Source organism: Rhinolophus sinicus, chromosome 17 (genome assembly GCF_057876585.1).
Source record: "Rhinolophus sinicus isolate RSI-liver-muscle chromosome 17, RSI-T2T, whole genome shotgun sequence".
Lineage (NCBI taxonomy): Eukaryota > Metazoa > Chordata > Mammalia > Chiroptera > Rhinolophidae > Rhinolophus > Rhinolophus sinicus.
In genome coordinates, this window is record NC_142517.1 from 152,989,137 (window position 1) to 153,015,873 (window position 26,737).

Consider the following 26,737-nt stretch of genomic DNA (forward strand, 5'->3'; position numbering starts at 1 on the left):
TTAATTCATCAAAACCATAGAAGACTTTCTTTTGCTCCCTCCAGCACTTTATTTCTCTTTAGTCATGGGGGTAACTGTTACCATAGACCAGAACATCTGTGAAACTGGAGAGTGGGGGTTATAATGATCAGTTGTGGCTTTGTCTCAATCATGTGGCTCTTCCATGCCAAAAGAGGCTTTTTGTCTACTGTGAGAATGTTCTGAAGTGCTGGACCCTGTATCTATCTCCAAATGGTCACACTTAGTTCAGAAACACTGAAAATGTCATGCCCACAAAGAGGTTACTCTTCTGCCTGCTGCTAGACAGGAGTAAAAGCAGACATTTTTTCTTTATTCTCTAACAACATTCAGCATCTGCTCCTTGCTAAATCCTATATGAACCCTGGACATCTCCATTGACACAGGTACTCTTGTAGGTATTAATAGCTAGTCTGGACTTAGCCACCATTCCTGTTGTTAGGTAATTTTTTAACACGGTGTAATGTTCATGGAAGGAAAGCTGAGGAAGTAAGCCTTAAGCCATCTGATGCTGCTTTTTAATAATATCTTGCCTTTTATGGTGCTTTGTATTTTTCAAAGTGCTTTCATTTTGTGTGTGTGTGTGTGTGTGTGTGTGTGTGTGTGTGTGTGTGTGTATCATTTAGTTGCAAAAACTGGGCAAGTGGTATGGGAGGCAGAATTCTAAGATGGCCTCCAAGATTTCTGCTTGCTGCTGTATATGCTCTGAAAACTCCCTTCACGTTGAGTGTGGGCAGGACCTGTGAACAGGATGAGATAGTCACCCCTGTGATTACAATTAAGACATCGATCTTAGCAGACTTGAGAGAGAGGGATTCTCCTGCTGGCCTTGAAAAAGCAATAGTTATGCTGTGAAAGAGCCATGTGGTGAGGGCGGCCCTAGGAGCCCAGTGATCCCCAGTGGACAGTTAACTAGAAACCAGGAATCCCAATCTACAACTGCAAGGAAATAAGAGCCAACAACCTGAAAGAGCTTGGAAGTGATTCTTCCTGAGTGTATCCAGATGAGAAAATCATCTGACTGACACCTTGATGTTACCTTCTGAGACCCTGAGAAAGGACTCTGCCCAGACCTCTGAGCTACACAATATGTGCAATAATAAATGGATGTTGTTTTAAGCCATTAAGTTTGTGATAATTAGCTATGCAACAATAGAAAACTAATAAAAACAAAGGCAGATAATATTATAACCATTTCACCAATAAAAAGACTGATTCAGAAAGATGAACTGATTTGCTTAATTTTATTCTGAAAATTGGTGATAGGCCTGAAATTAGTACCTTAGATTCTCATTTATACTCCAGCATTTTCCCCCACAGTACTCCACATTACTGCTCCATACTAATGAGTGTTGGTATTGGTAGATTTTCTTTACCCCTATCCATACACAAAATGAATAATTGAAAGCACGATATACTGTCATCCTCTATACAACTCATCTCAGAGAGAAGCAATTATTTTATTCTCACATCAGTTCATAAGTATAATAAAAACATCAATCAAATTATATTAAGTGTTAAGTTGATAATATTTTAAAAGAATCTTGAACCAAATGTTAATCTTCGTCACTACAGAAACAATACTGTGAATAGTCAAGATCAGGAAATGTGATAGGTAATTCTACCCACTTTTTATATTGTTTCTTTGCTGAATTATTTTTGAAAACCACTACAAAATTTTTTATTTTGAGACAAGGAAAATCTAAGGCTTTGTGCACCATCATTGTTCCCCAAGACTGCAAAACAAAAGAGAGAATGAGAGGAAAAATTAAATGCACATTCAATTAGAATCCCTTTTGGTCAAAGTAAGAATAAACCCAAGTAAGAATAAATCCAAAACTCACTTGAGCACAAGTTTTGCAGATAATCTCACCATTTGTTTGATAGTCTGCGAACTTCTTTTGCAGTGCTTTATTTTCTCTCACAACGTAGAGTTCCCTAAAATTATCAAGGAGTAAGAAATATTCCTGAGAATTAGCAAAGAACCAATACACAGCCCTTGGGTGTATGTTGTTGAACTTGATGCTCATCCACATGCATGTATTATCCCACACCTCCTTCTTCTCTGCCCCCTCCCCCCGGCCCTGAAGATCTTCAGGCAGATGTCCCTTTCATGGGCACTCCTCAAAGGGCATGTTGCGTTTTGTGACTTCTTTCAAGTTTGTTGATTACTTTAACTGGATTTAAGTTGTTCAAAACTTTAAGAAGAAATATGAGCATACACAAATTGATGTGCCTTGGATCAAAATGGTTTTGGGTCTTATACTTCTCCCTCCCTGCCTCAGTGCAGTATATTTGAAAAATAGACATTTTAAATAGAGATATATTTGGGGGCTGAAAGAGGGGAAGTTCTGAAAAAGAATAAATTTAATTTGTACTATTTTGGAAGAACACTTTAGTATAACCTGCTTCAGCTCTTATAAAGAAACTTAAAATGGAGTCTTCCTGGACGTACTTGAATTCTGGTGTCATATTGACATGGTGCATCTTCTCAATTACGTGGATATGGTCTCCAGAGCAGGCGAACACACTACAATTTTTGCAGACGAAATTTATTAATGATGGGTTTTCCTTGTAATGCTTTGCACTAGTTCTCTTGATTTTCATTTTATTTTCCATTATACTTTGTATCTGTAATTCCAAAATCTGCATCGAGAAAAGAATATTCAATGTTTTTTTTTTCATAGTTTCACTTAAGTAAATCTCCTTGAGTTCAGAGACGTTAGATAGTTAGGAAAACATACTTTTGGCCCATGGTCTAGAAATAAAAATAATGAGGCAATGGGCCACAAAGAATTTAGTACATAAACCTTCCAATATTCATGGAAATGTGGAACCTTCAAATAACAGCTCATTCTATATTAGGAAAGTTCTATTGTGAGAAAGTCCTTAGCAATAGTCAACAAGACAATGCCCCCTCTAATTACCCCCCTGCTACTTTTAATTCTGTCTCATAAAATAAATCTTAACTTCCATATGAATTTCTTTAAAGATCTAAACACTGTTATTATAGTATTCATAGTCTTCTCTTTTCTATGCTAAGCCCCTGTTTATTTCATTTTTCCTCATATGTTATAATTTCCAGACCTTTTGTTATTTTAACAAATCTCCTCAATGAAATCTCTTCACGTTTATGGCAGAAACTACGAGTTTCCCATCCAGTATGCATTCTTCCTAAGAACAGAACTACAATTTTATTCTGGGTAGACATATGACAGCTAAATGATTATATATTTCTAAGCCAGTGGTCAATGAAACTTAAGAAGATGTTAAGTGGTATTTCCAGAAAGGTTCCTTATGTATCAGATAGCTGGCATGTGTACTTTTTGCTTTTTCCATCTTCTTCATCTTTCCTGCCTAGAATGGGCATGTGACAGCTGAAATTCTAAAAGCTGTCATTGACCTTCTGAGTAGAAGCCAAATACTGAAAGGGCAGAAAGCAGAAAGAGAGAGAGAAGAGGCCTGGGGTCCTCATGACTTCATGGAACTATCATATGAATCTAGGTTGCCCACATTCTTTATGTGAGAGAATAGGCCTTTACTCCATGTATTCAGGCTTTGTGACTAGAGGCAAAACTTATTTCATAGCAGAAATAAACTAGTTCATGAAAGATACAAAACATGAACTATGGACTGGCCAGTTCTCACACCTATCCAACTTCACAGTAGAAAAACCTGGTTCTTGAATAATTTACTTCCAAACTGGAACTCTTGTAAATGACAGTTATGGTATATCGTGGAGGAAACCATTGTTTTCCTTAAGACCTGGGGGATTTTTCAGTAAAAGAAAATCATCAGTGCTGACAAAAGCTGAATGGCCCACATCTTTGGCTCTTGCCTCTCTGTTTTAGGCCTTGATTTGGGGCAGCCATATTCAGCACTGAAAAGAGAACAAAACCTTGCAAGCAAAGTGACAAGCTATCAAATAGTTTAATCGGAGATGTACAAAGTCTAATTTCTTATGTAAATTATAACAATACAACAAATTGAAGTGTTCGTTCCCCTAACAGTTTAATTAGGTTGTTCTTGTAAGATATTTATGGTTTAGTGAACTGATTAAAAGATGATTTGGCCTAGGATCACATACTACATATGGATAATTAAGACATACCTATGAGTGTGACAGGAAAAATAAAAATAAAACCCAGGTCAGAGCATGAATATGTAATCAGGACACCAGAAACTAAAAGATAGGCTTTAAAATTGTACAGCATATGAAACAGAGGAACAAAAAAATGAAAAGAAATTATTATAAATAGATAGAAGGCACAGCTACATTAGTCTAAGTCCAAATAAAATGTAATAATGTAGCAAAATTGTTGAGTTAATGCCAGGGAAACAGTTTAAGATCTTCATTTTAAGATCACCTATATGTCAGCTCTCACCGTGTATTTGTGGTTACCTGAACATTGAGTAAATGAGAAGGATTCTCAAATCAGAAGAAAGGAGTGCTATGACCTAGTAGCAATGTCTGCTGGAGGCTTTGAACAGAGTGGCATGTGCCCCACATCATTACCAGCCTTGCTCTGAGTTCATCCACCCGGAGTAATTTTAGGAGGGCATATCACTCAGCCAAAGGAGACCTGAAAAGGTAGTCCATTCTGGGTCCCCCAAAAGGGTTGTGTCTTATTCTAGAGATTATCTGGAAAAAATGAACTCACAAACTCCAGCGATTTTTCAAGAGTTTACCCAATACAACTAGTCTTGAAACATCAATTTTTGAAAACACCTATTTGATTTCACTCATTTAGAACATTAAATGTAAGGCAATAACTTTCCAGTGTCATTATTTGGCCACAAACGTTTGATTTGACACCACAAAATGTTTAGTTTGCCTTATATTTAAATGGGGTTTTAAAAAATAAGTTTGTGTAGAAACCTGGCCAGGAAACCTTGGAGTTGGTTATAGCAAAACACACACCAATTTGAAAGCATCCCTTTCATGAAACTCTATTTAGGGTACAGCCAATTCCAATGTTAAGAAACTAACATTCACACCCATATGCAAGGGTGTGAATTTTCTTCTAAATGGATTGTTTGCTATTATAGTACTTACAGTCTTTACTTCAATGGTATGGGGGATTTCCTGAATATTGTAGAAATACTTTCTTCCTTTATTGCATTTTTCTCATCACTCAAATAACTTTGTTAGTAAATTGAGATTCAGCTAGATGACATAATATGTATTTTCTTTCCATTCAGATTTATTCTTAGTGTCACCCCCTCTAAGAGGTCTTCCCAACTACCCAGTCTAGTGATTACTCTTCTAGTGACTTTTTCTACATCGTCTTATTCTAATTCTCCAGCACTTATCTCTATGTGATATCTTTCTTGCTTCATTTCTGTTTTTTGTTTCTTTTCCTCAAATCTCAGTGTGTACACACTAGAATATAAGCTTCACGCAGCAGAGGTCTATCGGTTTTGTTTGCCATCATATTCTTTGTTTCTAGAACATTCCCTCTCACACAGGACGCATTTCATAAATATTTCTGGAATAATAATAATAATAATAATGTGCCTGTACCAACAGATTAGACCAAACAAAAATTACCAGATTGGGTTGAATAGGTGAGTTGAACTCGTCTTTCCAGATCAAGGGCAGCTTAAACTATATTATCAAAGTTTATGGTTGGTTCCATTGGAATTGCTCCCTGATCATTTCTGCCTGCTATGACTCTTGAGTCTTTGTATGTGAATCTGGACTAAGCACAGCTCATGAAACTGGAACATACGTATACTTCAGCAGAATTTCTGTCTGGAGACAGACTCAGCCACAAAGATATCAATGGCAACCACATGCAGCCATTTTAAAGTGAAAACTAAATTCAGACAGCCAAAAACAATACCTTATGGGCATACTCCTGTGGATTCATATTTTGAACACGGTTTATAGCTTTATACATCATTTTCTCTCGGAAATCATTAACTGTCTCACGTTCAACAACTCCTGAGCCGCTGTGGGCAACCAGGACGTAGGTGCTCTCATCTGCTCTGGCTCGACCACGGGCCTAAGAATAGAAAGAAATCATGTAAATGAAGCGCTATCCCTTGCTGTGAACTCTCCCATTTTTGTCCTGGAATGGTATCTGTTGCTCCATGTCCCAGGCTTCAAATGATCTCTTTATTCTCAGTAAAGTTAGTTAGTATCTATTCTTTATAAATCAGTCATTTGAAACTCAAAATGCATTTTAATGCATGTTCTTGAGTGATGATGGTCAGGCCCTCACACCAGCCCTCAAAAGCCTCAATAACACAATGCTATCCTGTCTAGCCTTTTTGCTCCCCAGGGCCCCTCTCTCAAACCCTGGGAACCATCATCAGTGATTTGGACTATGGGAACCCCACGCTCCTGACCCCACCCCCACATAGTAGGAGTAATAAATGGGGAGAAGGGGCATCTCTGACCTTGATACCAGGGTTGTGGAGGGTGCAATTCTGTTATGGGCATCCTACACTGGATTTTCAGCACATTTTCCCATGAAAACATGCTCACCATGGTGATAAATTCCTATAGTTCTCTTTATAAAGTGATATTTAGGTACATTTTGAATAACAGAAAATTGTGTGGCCTGGCCCAGGAAATTAACTATCAACCATAATATCTTCATGAAAAATGCTTTTTGAGTAACAAACGATTAACAAATCAACTCTTGAAATACAATGACTTCCTAAGTTGGTGACAGTCTGGTTATCCTGGTCCTCCATGACTTGCCTTCCATTCAAGGATGTAATTTAAAATATTTAAAAAAAAAACTCTTTAGTTAATTTTATAGGAAGAATAGTATATCTATTAATCAGCACAACTCCTGCGCATGTGCAACAAAAGGTAACAATTATATTATTAACATAGTGTAGGTAAGAGACAAAGTAAAATTGAATGAAAACTGCAACATTCACTATATTTTTCTTTTTTGTGTATGTCTGTCCACCACCCACCCACCACCATATCATTATGAACAATTTCAAACAAACATAACAAAAGTTCAAAGAATAAAGGAGGAAAATGCAGAAATAGCAGGGCTCCCACCCTAAGGTTTGGCGTGTTACTTTGTCAGATATTTGTGGGATGCTCTTCTGTAGATTCCTGGTCCACCTGGGGACTCACAGACATCCCGGGAAAAAAGAGGCCTATTTTGACTCTTACAGATGGGGTCATTGTCATGTTCCTAAAAAGTCTTTGGACACAGAAATAATAAGAGTTGTTTAAAAATACAACAGGTATTTGGTTGTCATATGAATTAAACAACAATTTTATAAAAGGCAGTAGTGTACAGCTCTTCAAGATTTCTCTGTTTTTTACTGATTTATAATTGACATATAATAGACATAACATATTAGTTTCAGGTGTGCAGCATGATAATTCAATATTTATATAATTGTGAAATGATTTCTCTGTTAGTAGGAAAACAGCTATATGTTAAGAACCATGGGTGGTATTTTACTGAAATAAAACAATTAAAATAAGGACACGAAATTTAAAAAAAAGCAACATATTCAAGTATTTGAATATACCTGGACCATGGCTATTTCATTAGTGACGAGACCATAACGAATAATGATATTACATTCTTTAATATCCAGACCTTCTTCTGCCACTGTGGTAGCAATAAGCAGATTTATTTTTCCTGTGCGAAATTTACTAATGACTTCTTTTTGTTCATTCTGCAAAAAACATTTTAATACGTTAAATTTTGTGATGCTAAACACATTAAAATCTTCTAATTAGGAGAAGAAATAACAAACTGCAATTGGTCAGTGTAAATCAAAGGATTAGATCATACACGGATTTGGTGCCATCTGTTTTTGTCATTGAACAAAGACATGATGGTGAGACATTTGATTTCCAATCTGGGATTATCACACAATAACAAAAATATTTCCATCCTCTAGTCTGGCGTGGAAAGATCATCATTTATGTCAAGGAAATAAATTGATGGGCAACTTGGGAGGAAGAAAGGAGAAGATGAGAAACGTGAATGGGTTTTGTTTTTCACTACATTAACTTCAGAATCTTTACTATTCAGAGAATAAGATGCACTGACACGTCTAAAAATTGTTGAGTTTTGAGTCACCGAGAAAATACACACTGCACACATTTGGTCACTTTAAGAATCATTCAAGCAAGAAATGTATGGAATATTCCTGGAAGGACATGTGAGAAACTGGAAACACTGGCTGCTTGCAGGGAGGAGAGCTAGAAGACTGGAGGACAGTGTGGGCTCTGTGCCTTATTAATTTTGAAAGAGATAAATATATTATCTGTCCAAAGGGATGATATAAGTACAAATAAAAAAGTTATTAAGAACATATTTAAAACAACTATATTTAAATGAAAAAAACCTCGAAATTCTGAAAGTTAATATGGGAAATTAAATATGCTCTCTGGCCGTTGCATCAGAGGAATGGGTGAGTACAAACGGAGTATAGTTTTATTTCCATAACCACTCTCATCAAAGCCGTTGGTCCAGTTGGCTTTTGATGTACATTCACACTGTCTTTTGTCCCCATACATTAAACAAAAATAAACACGTCAGATTGACAGTGTGTTCTCCCATCCACTTCCTTTCTTCTCAGAGCCAGTATCTGCCTTTATTTGACTCCTAACTGCTGGAGAATCCTACAGTAAGCCCCCTCTCCAGTGTCCTCTGATAATTTCTCCCTCTTGTGCTCATCTCCACTGATGAAAACTTACACGTCCTTGGATTTTAACGGAAGAAATGTGTGCCTTAATTCAAAGGACTAACTTTAATCACGAGAATTTCAGACACAGTGTCAGACCCTTAAATCATACCAACTACTTAGATGCCTAACTCCTCTCCCAGTCAGTCCAACTCAGATTATAAAGTGAGGATACAGGAAATAAGGAAGGGGTGTGTTCTATATTGTGGCATGCAGCCCCAAAGTCTGAAATGGATGAGGAACAAAAAGTATCTTGAAATTTGTACCCCACCTTTTTTCCAAAGAGGAACTGAGGCCACATACAGTCAAAGTCATAACACTAAAGCTAATATAATAGAAACTTAAAAACAGGAACACGAGTGAAAAAATATGTATGTATTACTTGCAAGGATTAACACAGAGATTAAACTTCAGTTTTTCCTGTGAGCTTCCTAGAAGCTAGGACACAAAGGGAACACATTAAGTAAACTAGCTTTCATCACAAAGGAGGAAGCCAACTCCTTACCCATGAAACACCATGTAAAAACAGAGAACTGGCATCAATTTGAGAGGCAACTTTAACGAGAGTACATGTAGAGAGTATTTTGAGAGAGTGGACAATTTCGAGAACTATTTCCTTTCAGCAAATACTAAAACAGATTTAATTTGCTCCATTGAACCAAATGATGGTGACCATAACAGAACTGAAGCATCCCTGTGTCCAGTAAGACTCAGTTAGGGTTTCCAGGAGGGAATTACCGCCCATTCTCGGATTTTTTTTTCGGCTTTCCCATTCCCGAATCCCGGGATACAAACTGTTTTCTGTTCTCCACGATGAATCATTTCCACAAAGTGATAGCCAATATTACCAATCACCTGGGTTCAAGGAGCTAATTTTTCCAATTTCTCGACCAACTTTTCTCAGGATTCGGGTATGGGAAAGTAAAAAAAAATCCTGAGAATGGGCAGGAATTCCCGCCCGGAAACCCTATTCAGGATCAACATGACTTCAGAAGAACATTTTACTCTAACAAGCCACAATGTCTCACCCACGCTTGTAATGTCTGAAAGTGCCTTTCTTCTCTCCCAAGTGTTTTCTACTGTACACATGATAAGTAGTATAATGAAATAAAAACTAAACAAAGAATCCTAAAAAGGTAAAGAAAATCTCTCACAATCTCAAATCTCTAACATATAAAGTGTCTTCATTTTTCTGAATTCCCCTACAGATCTCATGCTATGCAAACATATATTACATAATTCTAATTGTAATGCACACATTTTTGTGGAAATTGGATTTTTTCATTTGATAATTATATTGCAACCATTTTTCCATTTTGTTACTAAGTTTAAATGTCAATCATTTTGCAAAGGAAACTCATTTTAGAAAGTTCCTTCAAGTATGTGGGGGGAAAAAATGACTGCTAGGACAATGCCTGGCCTATCAAGTACCACAGATTAGATTGCTATTAAACTCACATTTTGCTTCAAGGACAAGTACTTCATTCTGTAAGATCATTTGTGGGGTGGTGAGAGAATTGATGAAAAAATGACTATATGATTTGTGAAGAGTAATAGCAGTATAAGAAAAAAACTCCCAAAAGATGTTTATACCTGAGTCATGGGCTTGAACTCACTGCTGTGTCCAGCTCCAATCAGATGGTGGGCTTTGACTCCTACTTCTGCAAATTTTTCATTGTCAGTAATCCACTGGCAAAGAGCATATGCACTCTGTCGTGTTTTCGTGAAAATTATTCCTCTTGCCGATTCCGCTGTTCTTGTATATTGTTCCATTATTGTGTTTCTTAATTTGATCAGCTTTTCATTTTCATGTTTTGGGTTTTCAGCCAGCTTTTTCAACATTTTCCTGTTATCTTTAAGACATAATTAGTTTAAATGAGTAAACTGTGAATAATTACAGTGGAAGATTTGATGTAATAATGCACTGAGATGTAGTTTCACTACAGTTAATCTTTCCTTATGCCAAATGATCAGGCTAGTTTAATAAATAAATTCATTGCAGTCATCTTGACAAAAAACACACACGACCAAATGATTGATTATGATCATACAATTCATGGCTACTCTGGTCACATCAATTAGAAATAGCCCCAGTATTAGTGAAGTTTATTCTTTCAAAATGAAAAATTATTTTAAAGGACCTTTTGGAGAACTCTTAAGAAGCAGGGGTTCATGCGAAAGAGGTAAATGCATGAGACTACACAATAAATGTCACACTGATTCTTACCAAAAAATAAAGTGATGAGAAATCTATCTGTCCCATCCAGTTTCATAGGTTTCTTTCCATCATCCTCATCTTTATCACCATTACCACCGTCATCACCACTGTCATCGCTATCATCATCTAGGATTGCAAACTTCTTTTCTTTTTCATCATTATAGAAAGTTTCAAGGTGATTATATGCATCAATCATTCGGATTGTGTCATTAATTTGTAGGGCCTCATTGTACTTCCTTAAATGTTCTGCACAAAGACGGTCTTTGCGATTTCCTTCTCTGGCAGCTATGGAAGAATACATTATATAGAGTGAAATAATGATTGAACACGCCTCCTTTATATTGTGCTGTGGACTTGGATATGTTTGTAATACTGATTCTACAATAGGCTTCACCTTGTTTTTAAAATGGGCAAGTTAAGACTCAAAATGTGCCATAGCTCTAAAAAGGGCCAAGTTCTCCAACTCCCTGACTTAGTTAGGGCTTGAGTTCTGCATCAGCAAGAACATATGCCCGATCCATGCTGAGTCAGAGGAATGGCATGAAACACATATTAGTTGAGTGTGTGTTTGGAGACAGAGATGTTAATACTTATTTTAATATTTTAAATATACAATAAGTGAAAGACTCTGGAGAGAAAGAGAAAATGGATTAATTGGTACCTCTTTCCTTAGGTAAAGAATTGGAACATGCTGATTCTTGTCTTACTTCGACTTTCCATTTGTTTTCACTTTGCTTGGGACTATGCAATATAGTCATCTGAAATCTTGGCATACACATGGGATAGACTGTGTCAGGTCAAAAGCCAAATTACCTTTTTTTTCCATTTGAATGGCCCATTGTTCATAGGGTTGAGTTCCAAAATCATGCATTGGACTCATTAGGCAAAAAGTTTGAATCTTTGTCATTATTTCCAGAAGTTTGTCTTTAAATGGATCCTAAAAATAAGTTATACACTTATTCTTACATGTTTATATTGTTAAAGGAATAACATTATCCTTTTGAAAATAATTTTTATGTTATAATAAATTTGATTCAGAATCTTTGTCTAGGCAAAGTAATAAGTTAATCTCTCATTACCTCTTTGTACATTTATTTTTTATCATTTTTTCTTTTAAGAGTCTCTACCCTTAAGACACAGCCACACAAACACCATGTACCACTTCTGGAATTTCCAATTTAAAAATTTTACAACAGAAATATTAATAAATGACATAAATCTTGAATGCTAAGAATAAATTTAAAAAATATCAAAGTAATGTTACACTTATTTAGAAAGCCTACAATCTAATTTAAGAAACATTCCTTTTTGACAAACTGGTTTCAGCATTATACCAAAATAAAAAGCTAAGAGAATTTTGAAAAAGCCAGAGACAGAAGAATGCATAATACGCGATTTCATTCATATAAAGTTCAAAATCAGTCAAAACCTATCTTTTGTGTTAGAAGTCAGGATAATTTTTGTCCTTGGAGTATGGTGACTAGAGGGGCAAATATTTATTCTTGGGGTGTTGGCAATGTTTTGTGTCTTGATCTGGATTTGGGTTATACAGGTATTCAGTATATAAAAATTCAGTAATTGTATACTTATTAATTTTTACTTTTCCATGTGTGTTACACTTCAATAACAAGTATGCTAAAAGTTAATTTCAAGAGTAAGATGGCAGATTCTTTTTTTAAAATAGCCTAAATCATACCCAGTGACTTAATCCCAGCCCTCTCTCCTATAAAATAAATAAATAAATAAATAAATAAATAAATAAATAAATAAATAAAATATCCTTAAAAATTTGATTTATTTATGATTATAAGTAGAAACGTGCATTTAAACTTATCAAGTAAAACTGAATAAGTAACAAAAATTGAAGAAAAATAAAGTATGTCAATTATGCTAGTTTAGCTGGAGTAGACAGTACCCTTCCAGAATTTAAAAAAACACAATCTCATGGAGGTTGGTCACTAACATTGGTTTAGTGCTTACTACATTTCAAACACAATATTATCTATATTTCATATTATTTAATCCTAACATACGTATAAGGTAGATTTTCAATGATTACATTTATTATCAGTACATACAGCTGAGGCTTATCATGCTTTATAAATTTTACAAAAGAAAGTATTGACATAATGTACTGGTCATAATGTTTAAACTATCAGTTGTTATTTATTATCTGAAAATATCCATCTCGATAGTACTATTAAAGTATTTCATTTCTTTCTCACTGTGTCAGTGTTTTCCTAAGAAAGTAAATATACAAATTAGGTAGAATTCTCATTATCATTGACAACTGTAATCTGATAGCAACAGAATGGCTCTGTGGAATGTTAGAAATCTAATCCTGGAATTCACCACGAAAGTGAAAAAGGATAAAACAAACTACGGTATAATTCCTCTAGTTTAGCTATGCAACCTTCCCTACCCTCACCTGCCATGGCTCTCATGCAGTCAGTTACTGAGGTACTCTTACCATAAACTGGAAAACAGAAGGATGGGAGAGAGACTTCACAGCAGTGTTTTGTGGCCTACTATCAATAAAAAAGTATAAAACTACAACTCATTTGCTAAAAATTTAAAATAACATTGTTTAGATGGCCAATATAAAATAATCTTTTCATCTTTCAATCAAATAAACATAATATTTTAAGCACATACTTTTCTGGTGTCATCTGCAATTGCAAACTTTTTGCATGGCTCCTTTATTTGATCTTTGAGTTGACCAATGTTTTCTTTCACAGTTTGAATAGTAGATGCATCAAGATTGGCACATATCTGGAAAAGAGACATTTTAAAAATATTTAAATAATTAGTATTACATTTCAATTGATTCAGTGTGGACTTTTTTTCATGTAAGAAATAAGTAGCATTACTTGCTAAATATAGTATTTTAGTATTGCTTTCCTGTTGATCCAGTAACCAATAACATTTGTCTTGATGGAGTGAAAATGAGATTCTAAATCAAATTGGTACATAATTCCTGTCTTGAATTCTATATCCTGGAAAAGCTGACATAGAAATAGTATAGCAACTTGCAGATCAGCAGAGAATGGTTATGAGAAAACCATATTAAATGAGGCATTTTAAAGTTCATTTTGACATCCATGGATCATATTACCACTCTTTCCTTCACATAAAAGAAGACAGTGTGAGGCTAGGAGAAGCCAAAGCTCATGGGCCTGGATCTAGATTGGAATTTGTCCTTAATCCCAGTAATAAATTGTATCTTGGAACTAATAATTATACTTCTGTCTGTCTACTCTACATGATTTTGATTGAATTCAACTTAAAGTAAAGGACTTAAAAGCACAAATGCAATTGCCTTGATGCATTTCTTGGGTTACTCTGAATTCATTTAATACTTGACATTAACAACAGTACTTTATGTGTTGTTACCATTTGGGGACAGTTAACAAGTAATACATTTTTACTTAAAGATTCTCATATCCCTATTTTCCCATTTAATTTGAATTTCCCAGAACCTGAGAATTATACTGAACAAAAAAGATGCAGTATAAAATATGCAGTTTTAAAATTCATGAAGTATAAAAATTAGAAACTTTCATACTTTTATACATATTTCTATTTCAAATAGGTCATTAAGTTAGCAATAGGAGTAAATATTAAATAAAAGGTATTTAATTTGCCCCAACTTTTCATAAATTATATCAGCTCTTCATAATTTTTGTGATTTGTTCTGTCATAACTATTTATTTTTATTTTTATTAGTTTCAGGTGTACAAAACAATGTAATAGTTAGATATCACAAAGTGATAACCCTACTTCCCCAATCTACTACCCCTCTGACATCATATATAGCTGTTACAATTCCATTGACTCTACTCCCTATGCTGTACTCCCAATCCTTATCTATATATTAAATTGTAGTTGACATTCATTATTATTCAGCTTCAGCTTCAGGTGTACAGTGCAGTGGTCAGGCATCTACACCGTCCATGAAGTGGTCTCCCTAAGACAAGTGCCCATCTGACATCCTATTTGGGGAATATAATCAACAATGTTGTAAAGATTTTGTAGGGTGTCCTAATTTATTAAGGCATATTACTGTTTTGTAGATGATTGAATATATTTACTTTAACTAAAGAAAATAGATTTCACTTAACTGGTGATCATGGAATGCCTTCTTTTATGTACTCTATGGCACTTGAACTTGACCTTCCTTAAAAGCCCAAGAAGCACTGGCATTTTTTTTTTTTTAGCTTTGGGTATTTTTGGTTATACATAAAATCAACGACTTACTTTTAAAATGTGTTCTTCAGCTTTGGCTTGCTTGTTGGCTCCTCCAACACCTGGTGAAGCTGTTAGTCCCAGTATCTGAGGTAGGGGAATCACTGGTTTGTGTTCTTTTTCGAGCCTTTTGTTTTTCAACTTTTGTTTCAAATAACGCCTCATGATGTTATTATAGACTGCTTCTTTATTAGTGTGATGGCATTCATCAATGATGATGAGGGAAAAATCTTAAAAAGGATCAAATATATGGTGATGGGAGGAAAACTGACTCTGGGTGGTGAACACACAATGTGACATACAGATGATGTCACAGAATTGTACATCTGAAACCTATGTAACTTTACTAACAATTGCCACCCCAATAAACTCTCATTAAGAAAAAAAAAAAAAAGAAAATTCAAATGGTTCATTTGTCCATACCAGCAAGGTGCAGCTAAAAAAAAACAGGTACCTTTAACCTAGTATACTGAGTTGCTATGGGTATGTCTTTCCTTGAGCCAAATACTGGCCCAGCCCTCTTTGTACTTTGTAAGAGGAAAATGCAACTGTCCTTGTCAGCTGTTCATACAAAAGTTCATGAAATATCCCTATTAGATATTATCCCCATTTAATAAATTTGTTTTGAAAAGTTTATAGCTCTAAAATGTGTTGTGGAATGGAATTCAAACCCAGGCTTATTCCCCATAACTCTCAGGAGTACACTTTCGTTCTTTAATAAAATGTTTAGTTTTAAGTGGATGAATTTTACTTTCATTACATCAAATGAAAACTATAGTATTTAGAGAGGTATAATTTTTGTCTTGTTTTAACATTGCGTTTAATTGTTATGATTATTTGTACTTATTTCTCTTCCTTTTCCCTACTTTCTATTCCCATTTCCTACAAAATAGAAAGGATTACATTTTTGTTCTGTGAAGAAGGCAGGTGTAACAGGATACACTAGCATATAAAATCTTGTCAGTACCTAGAATTAAGAAGTAAGTGAAAAGTCCAGGGATTGTTTGATGTAATAATGATATTCTTATGCAGAATAGTGATCTAATTAAAAACTTTTCAAATTTTTTGTTTTTTCCCCCAAAGAAATAAGAGTTTTAATGAAAACTTAAGCAATAAAAGAAAATAAAAATCAAAATTAATATTTTTAAATAAATATTTTAAAATTATTTCATTAATACAGGCTCCATTGCTATCATTGATATTAATACTACTTTTTTTGTTTTCAAAAATAAACACTTCAACCAACCTGACAACTGGACACCAGCATCTTCTCCTTTTTCTGAGTTTAAAAGGGAATTTTCAAGGATTTGAGCTGTACTGATAACAACATCATGTGATTTGACAACTTCTGGAAATGATATTTTCAATTGGGTGTCACCACTTAGTCCAATAACACAATACCATTTCTTCAAAAATGGTAGAAACTCTTTGCGGAAGAGCTGTTCAACTAACGGTACCTTTAAAAATGCCAGAATTAAAAAGAGGGAGAGAGAGAGAGCATTGTCAAAACAAAAGAAGTATTGATCAAATTAATCAAAGGCCTACTATGTATCAAATGTTAACAGAGGTGTTTACATTATCAGTTAATTATGCAGAACAACCTAGCCGTCATTCCATTCTTTCATCCATCTGTAAATAAGAATTTATTGAATGCCTATTAGGTACACATTGTAACTGGGACACAAAGATTTTTAAGATATGCTTGATGATTTTTAGGAACTCAGTATAATTGAGCACGTAATTTAAGACTAAACAAAGGAAATTATTACAACACCATATAATAATTCTCCCATGGAAACATACAAAGTGACAGCAAAGAGGAAGAAGCAACTGATTGCTCAAAAGAAGGGTTTAGAAGAAATTTTAATCTTGTAACCTGTGGGTCAGTGAAGAGATAAATGAAGCTAAGCCTGGATAAGTAATTAATTTTGAATTTGTATAACAGGACCAGGCTATAAAGAGCTGTCAACACCAAGCAGAGTGTTTTAAATTTAGGATAAGAGTTCATAGGACCAGTAGGAGTTGTGCCACATTTATGGTTAATTTATTCTTGTTTGTTTGGGGATCAGGCCGGAGGCCTAAAGGAACGGAGGGAGCAGGGAGTCAAAAGTGAGAAGGTAAGACATTAGTGAGGTGAAGGAATGGACTGTTGACACAGCTTTGGTGGCTGGGAAAAAACAAAGCAACAAAGAGGTTTCACAAAAGAGGTGAAAATCTTTCAGAGGCGACTGGCATTGTCTATTGGGCATGTGTTGAGGTGACTGGATCTGATTGGCAATTCACAGTATCTTCACATTCACTACCAGGTCAAAATGCAAATCTTTGTGAAGATCCTGACCTGCAAGACCATTATCCTGGAGGTGGAACCCAGTGATACCACGGATAACGTGGGGGCCAAGATCCAGGATAAACAGGGCACTCCCCACCTGGCCAGGACAGGCTCATCTTTGATGGCAAGCAGCTGGAAGATGGCCTCACTCTTTAAGACTACAACTTTCAGAAAGAGTCAACCTTACACCTGGTGTTCTGTCTGAGGGCTGGCCATTAAATTCTTCAGGCCTGATTTCACAGTGCCCAGTGATGGTGTTACTCTGTACTCTAGCCATTTGCTTCAACTAAACTTAGAAATTACTAGTTTCAGTAATAGCTAAACCTATTCATAATATTAAAGAAAGTTTTGTTGCATGATAGCAATATATATATATATATATATATATATATATATATATATATGACAAAAAAGTATATATATATATATATATGACAAAAAAGTATATACATTTTTAAGAAAGGAAAACATTGTATTAAAATTGTAATACTCAATATATACTGATAACAAAAGATGAATACAAGTCATGTTTGACTTCTGCAATTACAAGAGGTACTAAAGTGGTTACCATCTGTGCCCAGACACTTCTGATTACGGCGAACTACTGTTTGAGCAACGTTGACCAAAGTGTTCACTTGTATACATTTTTTTGGCACCCCCGATATGTGTGTGTGTGTGTGTGTGTGTGTGTGTGTGTATACTTTCAGCAGATACTGCAACATACAGAGTCAGTTTATATATATATATATATATATATATATATATAATATATATACACACACATATATATCAACTGACTCTATATGTTGTAGTGTCTGCTGAAAGTGGATGAGTTGATATCTCAATACTACACATTACCAGTTATTCAGAATATCTCTTGGATTAGGGGAATGGAATAATCAGGCCATCTTGAAGGTTATCCAAGGTTATCCTTGGAAGCCCAAGGCTATAGACTATGGCATATAGACTTGGCAGAAAGAATTTCAAGGACAAGCATCAAAGAATATATTTTTTTATATTGTATTCATTATATTTCATTATATTTTTCATTATATATTTCATTATATTTTTATAATGTAATTACCAGATAACGTAATCAATGGTTATCTTTCCACTGGTCTGCAAAGCACGTAATATTCATTTGTTTACTTGCGGTGAGCCCACTTATGAGTAGATGCAAAATAAGGGCCGGCTTATCCCCCTGATTGAGGAGAACAGTATATGAAGTACACTGCTTTGTATTATTATTTAGTAGAAATGATGAAAGTTTCTAGGAGTGAATGTGAAGGGGGGCAGGATAAAATGGAATCCACGAATTAATTCAAGTGGATAAAGTTCAAGCAAAGTGGACTTAAAATCAAGAAGTGTAAGAAGATAACAGAGAGTAGAAAGGGTAGGAAGAGAAATGTTGAGTTAGTGTTTCTTTTCAGTTTTCAAAGTGAAGTCTCTGGTCTACCTGCCACAAAATCACTTGAGAGATTTGGAAAATACAAACTCCTGTGCTCCACCCCAGAACTACTAAAACTAGGGATCATCCCTGGGGACAGTCCAGAAAGGTGCACTTCTATGAAGCTTCCTATGAAATTTAAGTCTTTAAAATTTGAGAAGCACAAAGTCGTCTCTGTTTCCACAAAGTCATTTCTGATTCATTATTCTAGAACTACAGTAGACTCTTGAACAAAATGGGGTTAGTGACTCTGAACCCCTGCACAGTCAAAAATCCACATATACGTTTTGACTCTGCTAAAACTTAACTACTAATAGCTTTCTGTTGACTAGAAGCCTTACTGATAACACAAGCAGTCAATTGACACATTCCGTTGATAACTGACATATTTAATTTGTGTATAAGTGGACCTACACAGTTCAACCCTGTGTTCTGTGTTCTTCAAGGATTCAGGTCAGCTGTATTCTTTGTCATTCCACTTACACAAGACAGAGGTGATAATCTGAGAAGGAAGTATTCTGAAGAAAATAATGGAAATTAATGTTGTGGAAAGATACGGCGTGATCCAGAGGAAAGAAAGTGAGCTCTGAAAACAATTACTTCAGGTACTTGCTTATTGTGTGACCTTGGACAAGTCACTTAATCATCTCAATCATCTCACTCGCTACATTAATAAAGCTAGGATAATGTTAACCTGTGGTAGGGTTGTTGTGAAAATTAAATGAAATAGAGGCTGACATATTGCCAGTATTCAGAAAACTTTCCTGATATTTCATCCATCCTTTTATTCTAGCAGTAAGTATGGTGGAAAGAGACCAGTTGACTTTAGGAGAAAAGGGTTCAAGTCTCAGTTTTCTGATTATTGGCTGGATCATCCTTGACAGGCTAATTAAAGCCTCAGAGCCTCAGTTTTCTGATGGGTAAAATAGAGAGAATTACTGTTGCTTCAAAGAGTAGCTGTGTGGTATTAATGAGATAATGTAATGTGCAACATAGTACTATTATATCATTAATACACATTTCTCATTTCCTAGACTGTAGAATCCTTGAGGACAGGTGTTGCATTTCATTTGTCTTTAAATACTCTCATGTTACTGAAAGATTTAAGAGTCTTTATACCATGGAGTGACATAGGGACCTGAGGTTCTGCCCATAAAGGGTGAGTCAAGACCTACCAAAGAAGCAGCATCTTCTCATCTACAAACAAAAGAAGCTGTCATAGGAGGTAGCAGGTATTGGAAATCCTGACATTTACTCTGGGTGGTATTGACTTCCTGCTGAAGGACACAGAGAAAGCCAGATGCAAGTCTGACATGGCTAATTGGGAGGTGTGTGGTCCTCCTGGAGCCTTTTCTTGAGATATGATAGAGTGTCTGCCAAGACTAATCAAACCCAACTGCTACCCACTTCTGCTGAATCATATGGGACTGCATCATAGCATCTGAAGGAACCTGGGCTTTATTTCTCATGATGTTGAATCCCTAGATAGGAAATAGAAAGTCTGGGAACACAGGTGGTATTTTCATTTTTCTCTGCATTTGAAGGCGATAACTTTGGAAAGGATGGAGAAAGGGAAATGAAAGTAAATGATATTAGGGAACAGAATTTTTCCCTTTTAGAGAAAGGGTTATAATTATCTCGCTGTTGGGCCAAATACAGAATGCAGGTTATATTCGCTTACTGGGCCAGAGATTTCCTGACTCAATCAAAAAGAATTAAAGTTGGAATTACTTTAAAATTCAAAGAAATGGGATAGTAAAGTAAAAAAAAAAAATTGACACAAGTGGAAGAACCAGAGAAGGGACTTCTAGTAATTCTTAGGGAAAAGCAATAGGAAAACAGATCAGGAATAAGACTCGTGTCCTTAAATGTCTACACAACAATGCAATCAATATGAGTAATTAATGAAGATAATTTAACATTTAAACATGGCTTCACATTTGGGTTCATAAGAATCACCCAGATCTAATGGGATGAAAGATTCGTGACTAGAATATAGCACTGAGAAGACAAGTTATTATAAAAAGGAAGGTGCATTAGATGCATATGAAAACTGAAATAATCAATTAACATGAATGATATGAAGAAATAAACATAAGTAATTGTATTTAGGCTCAAAAATTAACTGCACAAAAATAACTTGAGAGGTTTAACAGATTTTCAAATGAAAAGGAATTTCGGCTTTCTAGGTTACAGCAGGCTCCAGATGAGAATGTGGGTGACAGCACTGGTGAGAAAGGCAAACCCAGTCATGGGCTGTGTCACATCGCTCCTAAACTCTGCCCTGATAAGACTCTACCTATAGTATTTTCTCCTACTCTGGACGCTGTTTTAAGAGGGTCTGAGATAAATGTCTGGAAAACTACTAGCACTCAGGATGATGAAAAGACTGGAAACTATGTTATATGAAGAACAGATTTAAAAAAAACACACGGGATATTCATCCCAGGGAACAAAAAAATAACTTAGGAGCTATATGACACTTGCTGTCTTCTCTATGTGAAGGACTGTAATAAGACAAGAGAATTACAACTTAACTGGCTCTGTATCATCACAGAGGAAAGACTTCTAACCAATGAGTGTGGATTCACAGAAACAGATTTGATGAATACATGTAAGGCTTTCTAAATGTCAGTTTGAACAACAGTGTCAGTTTTTCAAAGAATGGATTGATCTGTGTTGTTAGGAGGGGAACCTCCTTGATATTCAAAGTTACTCAGCAGAGATGAGAGAACTACTTGGCAATGGATAAAAGCCTATCTTGAAGGCCTCTTTCAACTCTAATAGACCTGATAAGGGAAGTAAAGGAAGCAGATGAATCAAAAATAACTCCTATGTTTTGAGGCTACACACTTTGGAGGAGGTGGTGTAATAGAGAGACTGATAAGTAGGGAAAAAGGCTTATTGGGAGGGTAGACGATGAGAAGGAATTTAAGGAAATGGGAGAATGTCCAAGGGGGATTAAGAACATCCGTTTAAGTGCTTTTGAATGCAGTTAACTTTGTTCTTTTTTCTGGACCTGACACTTAAGACTCTGCTCACTGTTTAAGGAATTCCATTTCATTAGTTATGAAGGTGAGAACGAAGGAGGGCAGAAAGAACTAATAGCCACTGAGTCATTAATAGGATTTAGATAGGTTATCTAATTTAAACTTCTGAACAACTGTACCGGGTACTATTATTTTATTCATTTTATAGATGAGGAAATTTGTCTAAAGTCAAACTACTGGTAGGTAGAAACAATATTCACACCTAAATTTATTATATTCCAAAAGATAATATCCTTAATAAAGGGAATATATGAAAAACTATGGACAAAAAATTTAATGTATCATGACCACGAAAGAAATAAAACTTCTAATAATGGCCATACGAATAGAAAGGAGAGGTCGTTAGGCTTAGCTTATACGTTAAAAAGTCAGTTGGAACTACATGAAGGAAATCATTCAGATCATGGATTCTGTGTATGTTTTTTTAGTACTGAAAAGTAGGTTGCAACTAAACCTTTTATCATAATAGAAATCCCAAAAATACAGGAAGCTTGTATAGTCTATTATTATATTTTCTGTCAAGAAATAACTGGGAATCTAGTTACCATAAGTAATAGGAAAAAAGACTGTTTCTGGTCATAGAAAAGTATACTCAATTTTTACTCCATAAAATGGTAAATATTAATATCCTCAATTTACAAATTTATAAATTAATAAACTCTCGTTTATCTGAATAAAACTCAAATCACTAGATTTTGTTTAAAATGAGGGAAACTTACACCTGTTTACGAAGTCTGCCTTCAAATGCCCCAAGATATGAATTATTAAAGAAAACCTGTTGCATTTAATAATATCTATTATATATATAAAACCTTTGAAAATTATTTATCCATTTAACTTGCTATAAATCAACCAAATATTTACTTAATTTTCCTCTTTATCTCCAAACAAAATTATATATCTTCTAGACAAAGAGCACTTGTCACTTTTGACTAACAGTTAAAGAGCCTCTAAAGACAATATCTGATCCTAGATTCCTGTGATATTTTGAGGTCATTTATGTTTAGATGCAATGATAAATTAGTACCAGTCAACCTTAAAGAATATCTGGGTAAATATACTCTTTATACATCAGTTACATTTCATTAAATGTTCTGGTTTTATAGAAAAATTCTACTTTAAAGGCTAATAACTTTGATATTTTATACAACTGGAAAAACACGACTTAAAATAAAATACTTACTTTGACATTTTTCTAATTAAACTAAATCTGTGTGATCCCTTGTTACAAATGTCACTATACACATGCTTCAAAAGAACAAAATGAAAATAGACAGTGTTATATTATGTGCCATTTGAATACCTTATTGACAAGGACTATGACTTTTCCTGGTTCAGCTGCGTTTTTCCTCTTGTCTAAGTGATCCTTGGTGATGTAAACAGCCACTCTGGTTTTCCCGCTTCCTGTAGGGAGGCATATAATGATATTCTTTCCCTCCAAGGCTGGTTGGGCAACTTCCATTTGGTAAGGCCTGAGATGCAGTTCTGGCTCAGGGGATGCACTTTTTGCCACATTCTCTTCATCTAAAGGAAGTTAAAAGGAAGAAACATAAGGGGAAAAAGATAAATAAAGAATGGGCAACAAAATAATGAAGGCCTGAACATAGGCCTCTGTGGCTGAAATTCCTTTTCCAATGTATGGCCCAAACCAATCCATTTTCTATTTTCTACACCAAAAGGGTGTCAGCTTTCTGTTTGTATTTGCAGGATACAGCTCAGGCACTTTATCCTGGAAGTGGCCTGGGGGTGGGGGTACTTAGGGAGTAAATTAACAGAATGGAAAACTGGAAGGGGACAATGGGGGGGGTGTCTTTTTACAGAATGGGCAATGCCAAGTGGAAATTACAGAAAGGGCTGTGGTGCAGGATTGGCAGTTATGGTTCTTAATGCATCAGACTTTCCATTTCTTTGTTGAGCCATTATGACCTACGTGTTTCTCTTAGCTTTTCCACCTACAAATCAAGAGGAACTGGGTAAGTAGGAACCTTCAGTCCTCCTTATTCTGTATCCTCTTTTATTTTTTATTGCAAAGAAGATAAGGCTGATGCTACTTCCCTTCATTTGAAAAACTTTGTCTGAGAGCCAAATACCAAAAGCATATCTATCTATCTATCTATCTATCTATCTATCTATCTATCTATCTATCTATCTATCTATCTTATTTAACTAAAATATCTTAAAATGGTCCCAAAAAACAAAAAAATTCATTCTTGGCATTTGAGCCAACCAGATTAAACAGAAGCAATATTTATGGACAAAGGGAAAAACTCCTCCAATACTAGCCTTTAATTTGTAGGTTTTCATTAAAAGATGAAAAACAACTTTGTTGTTTTAAACTCAATTATGACTAATTTTGCCAATTTGGTTTTGAATTATGGTCTTCATCACTTCCTTATATGAATGTCCCCATGCATTCATATTTTCCTGAAACTCAAAGCACAATATATTAAAAATATTTCCAATTAACCTAGATTTCTAAATTTAAAATACTGATAAAGTAAGTACTAACATACATTAATTTAATGAACATTAGAATAATAAAATCATTACAACATATCTCGGTTTAAATATATTTTGTTTAGAAGTGACCATATTATGTATATTAGCCAGAGGAGGAAAGGTCTAAAAATGTATAACTGATGTGGAATGCATTAAAATAAATATTATATCAATTTAAAAGCCTATCTCATGCTTATGTAATCATAAGAAAAAAATGAAATGACAGCACTTATCAGTATTTCATTACACATGAAGTAAGTGTTCTTTCTCTTATCAACGATCGCAATAAAGCTATACTAACATAATCCCATTAACTTAAAAAAAAAGTTGCTGATGATTCCGTTTCAGCAAAGGGATGATTCTATTTAACTGGTTTTTAACTTGTGATAGCATGATCTGAACAGGTAGGAAAATTCACACCAAATACCACTTAGTAAGAGTCATCTACTCACCTGGCAGGAAATTTGCCTTCTGAATGGATGAGTAAACACAGATGCAATACATTTAAGTCATCATTAGATCATCTGCTGATTCATTTAATATGATTTTCAGGAAAAACTCATTCAAGATCACCAGCATTTAAAAATACACATCTACAAGTTTTCTTTCCGTGCTTGTTTTGAACTCCACAGCAATTATAACAATTCATCTTCTATTATATTCATGGAAGGTTCAAATTTATTTAAGAATATCATTACTTCTCTGTTAAGTGGCTTTCATAGATGGTCAAAATCCTAATATTCCACCTATATTTCAAGCCTTTGTAACACAACTTTTCCAAAAAAAGTCACAATGCTTGCAAAGGAATATGTATTTTAAATTATAATTAACACCAAAATCAAGATATTTACTTTTACTTTTAAATTGGTAGTTAATCTAAGAAGTTTGTTTAAAAGAATTAGCAAACTATTTAATTTCACTCTGGGTACATTTTTGCATAGATTAAAAAAGAATAAAGTTCTGCTTTCCTCATAATAGCTACATGTACTTTTAAAATATCATGATTTTTCACTTTTGTTTTTCATGTTTATTATTATATCCTTGGGTAACAGAAATTCAAAGGAGAAACTCAGAGAAATTTTCAAAGTCTTTTTCCCAGGAATCTAAAACTAAGACAAATGAGTCAAACATCAGTATCACTTGAGAAGACTTAGAATGTTGAAAGGGCTATCATGTTCAAATTTAATTGTAGAATCAAAGTCATGACATTTTACTGCTACGTACTTAACTAGCCATGTACCACTAATTCATTCTGCAGTAACTATTTATTGGGTGCCTATTATAACCATACATTCTCAAGAATACAGTCCAAAGCCTCAAGAAATTTAGAGTCTAAGGCATTATCCTGCTGCCACTAAAAATATCTGGCTATTCAATGGAAAGCTCAATACTCTTCCACATTTTTGAGTCAAGTCTAGGAACTAGATGGATGTCCTCAAGTTTAAAAGAGAAGCACAGAGTGAATATGGAAAAAATTAGAGTTGGATTCATTGTGAGAATAGCATCCAAAGCAAAAGAGCTGGATGAGTGCTAAATATTCAGCCTGATTCTTGCCTTATCACATCCTCTGACACAGGGATGGAAGAATTTATCCACATAAGCAATGAAAAGAGAATTTTCTCTTCTCTGTCACCAGAAGGAGAGAACTGGACTGGTATCAATGAGCCAGGAGCCAATTTCCTTTATAAAAAAAAAACACAGAAAAAATGTTTGGGTTTTGTTTTATGTTTGTTGTTTCTTTCTTTTTGGCTCTCCTTGAAAAGCAAAATCAATTAAATGCAATAATGAAAATGGTATTTAAAATATGTACGGGCTTTGAATAACATTGTGCCTTTTCTCTACAAGTATTGATTGAAGACCTTAAAATTATACTATACAATATAAATGGTCAAAAAAAAAAAGAAATCAAATAGGGCTTAAATAATAAAATTCTATTGGAACTACACCATGTGGCAAATTTCATTCTCACATTGATTTTGACAGCTGAGTTATTCTTGGAGAGAAAAGGTCTGTCACTGCATGTGTTTGAAATTGAAAAAGTATTCCTTTACCTATAGTATATAACCAAAAAAAAAGAAAAAAAATACGCCATTCCAGCTGGACAAATATTAATAGGTATTACCTCAAAATAGTAAGGAAACACTTTCCACATATCAGACCAATGTGTACTGCCAAAAAATTGCTACTTTGTGAGAAGCTGTATATCGCTTTGAAAAATGAGAAAAAGAAAAACAAAAAAGCTTTCCATAGTA

General features: G+C 34.7%; 1 protein-coding gene across 1 annotated transcript in view; it reads right to left on the reverse strand.

Annotated features, from left to right (window-relative positions):
• Positions 1 to 1,443: 1,443 nt before the first annotated feature.
• Positions 1,444 to 26,737, reverse strand: part of IFIH1 (interferon induced with helicase C domain 1) — a 51,733-nt gene continuing 26,439 nt past the window's right edge. The window contains exons 5-16 of the mRNA XM_019727302.3: positions 23,290 to 23,510; positions 16,407 to 16,617; positions 15,173 to 15,390; positions 13,571 to 13,687; positions 11,729 to 11,852; positions 10,925 to 11,200; positions 10,291 to 10,550; positions 7,531 to 7,680; positions 5,865 to 6,026; positions 2,474 to 2,664; positions 1,863 to 1,956; positions 1,444 to 1,754 (exon numbers count right to left, since the gene is read on the reverse strand). Coding sequence (XP_019582861.2) covers positions 1,575 to 1,754; positions 1,863 to 1,956; positions 2,474 to 2,664; positions 5,865 to 6,026; positions 7,531 to 7,680; positions 10,291 to 10,550; positions 10,925 to 11,200; positions 11,729 to 11,852; positions 13,571 to 13,687; positions 15,173 to 15,390; positions 16,407 to 16,617; positions 23,290 to 23,510 — 2,204 coding nt within the window. The 3' untranslated portion in view covers positions 1,444 to 1,574. The remainder of the gene's footprint in view (positions 1,755 to 1,862; positions 1,957 to 2,473; positions 2,665 to 5,864; positions 6,027 to 7,530; positions 7,681 to 10,290; positions 10,551 to 10,924; positions 11,201 to 11,728; positions 11,853 to 13,570; positions 13,688 to 15,172; positions 15,391 to 16,406; positions 16,618 to 23,289; positions 23,511 to 26,737) is intronic.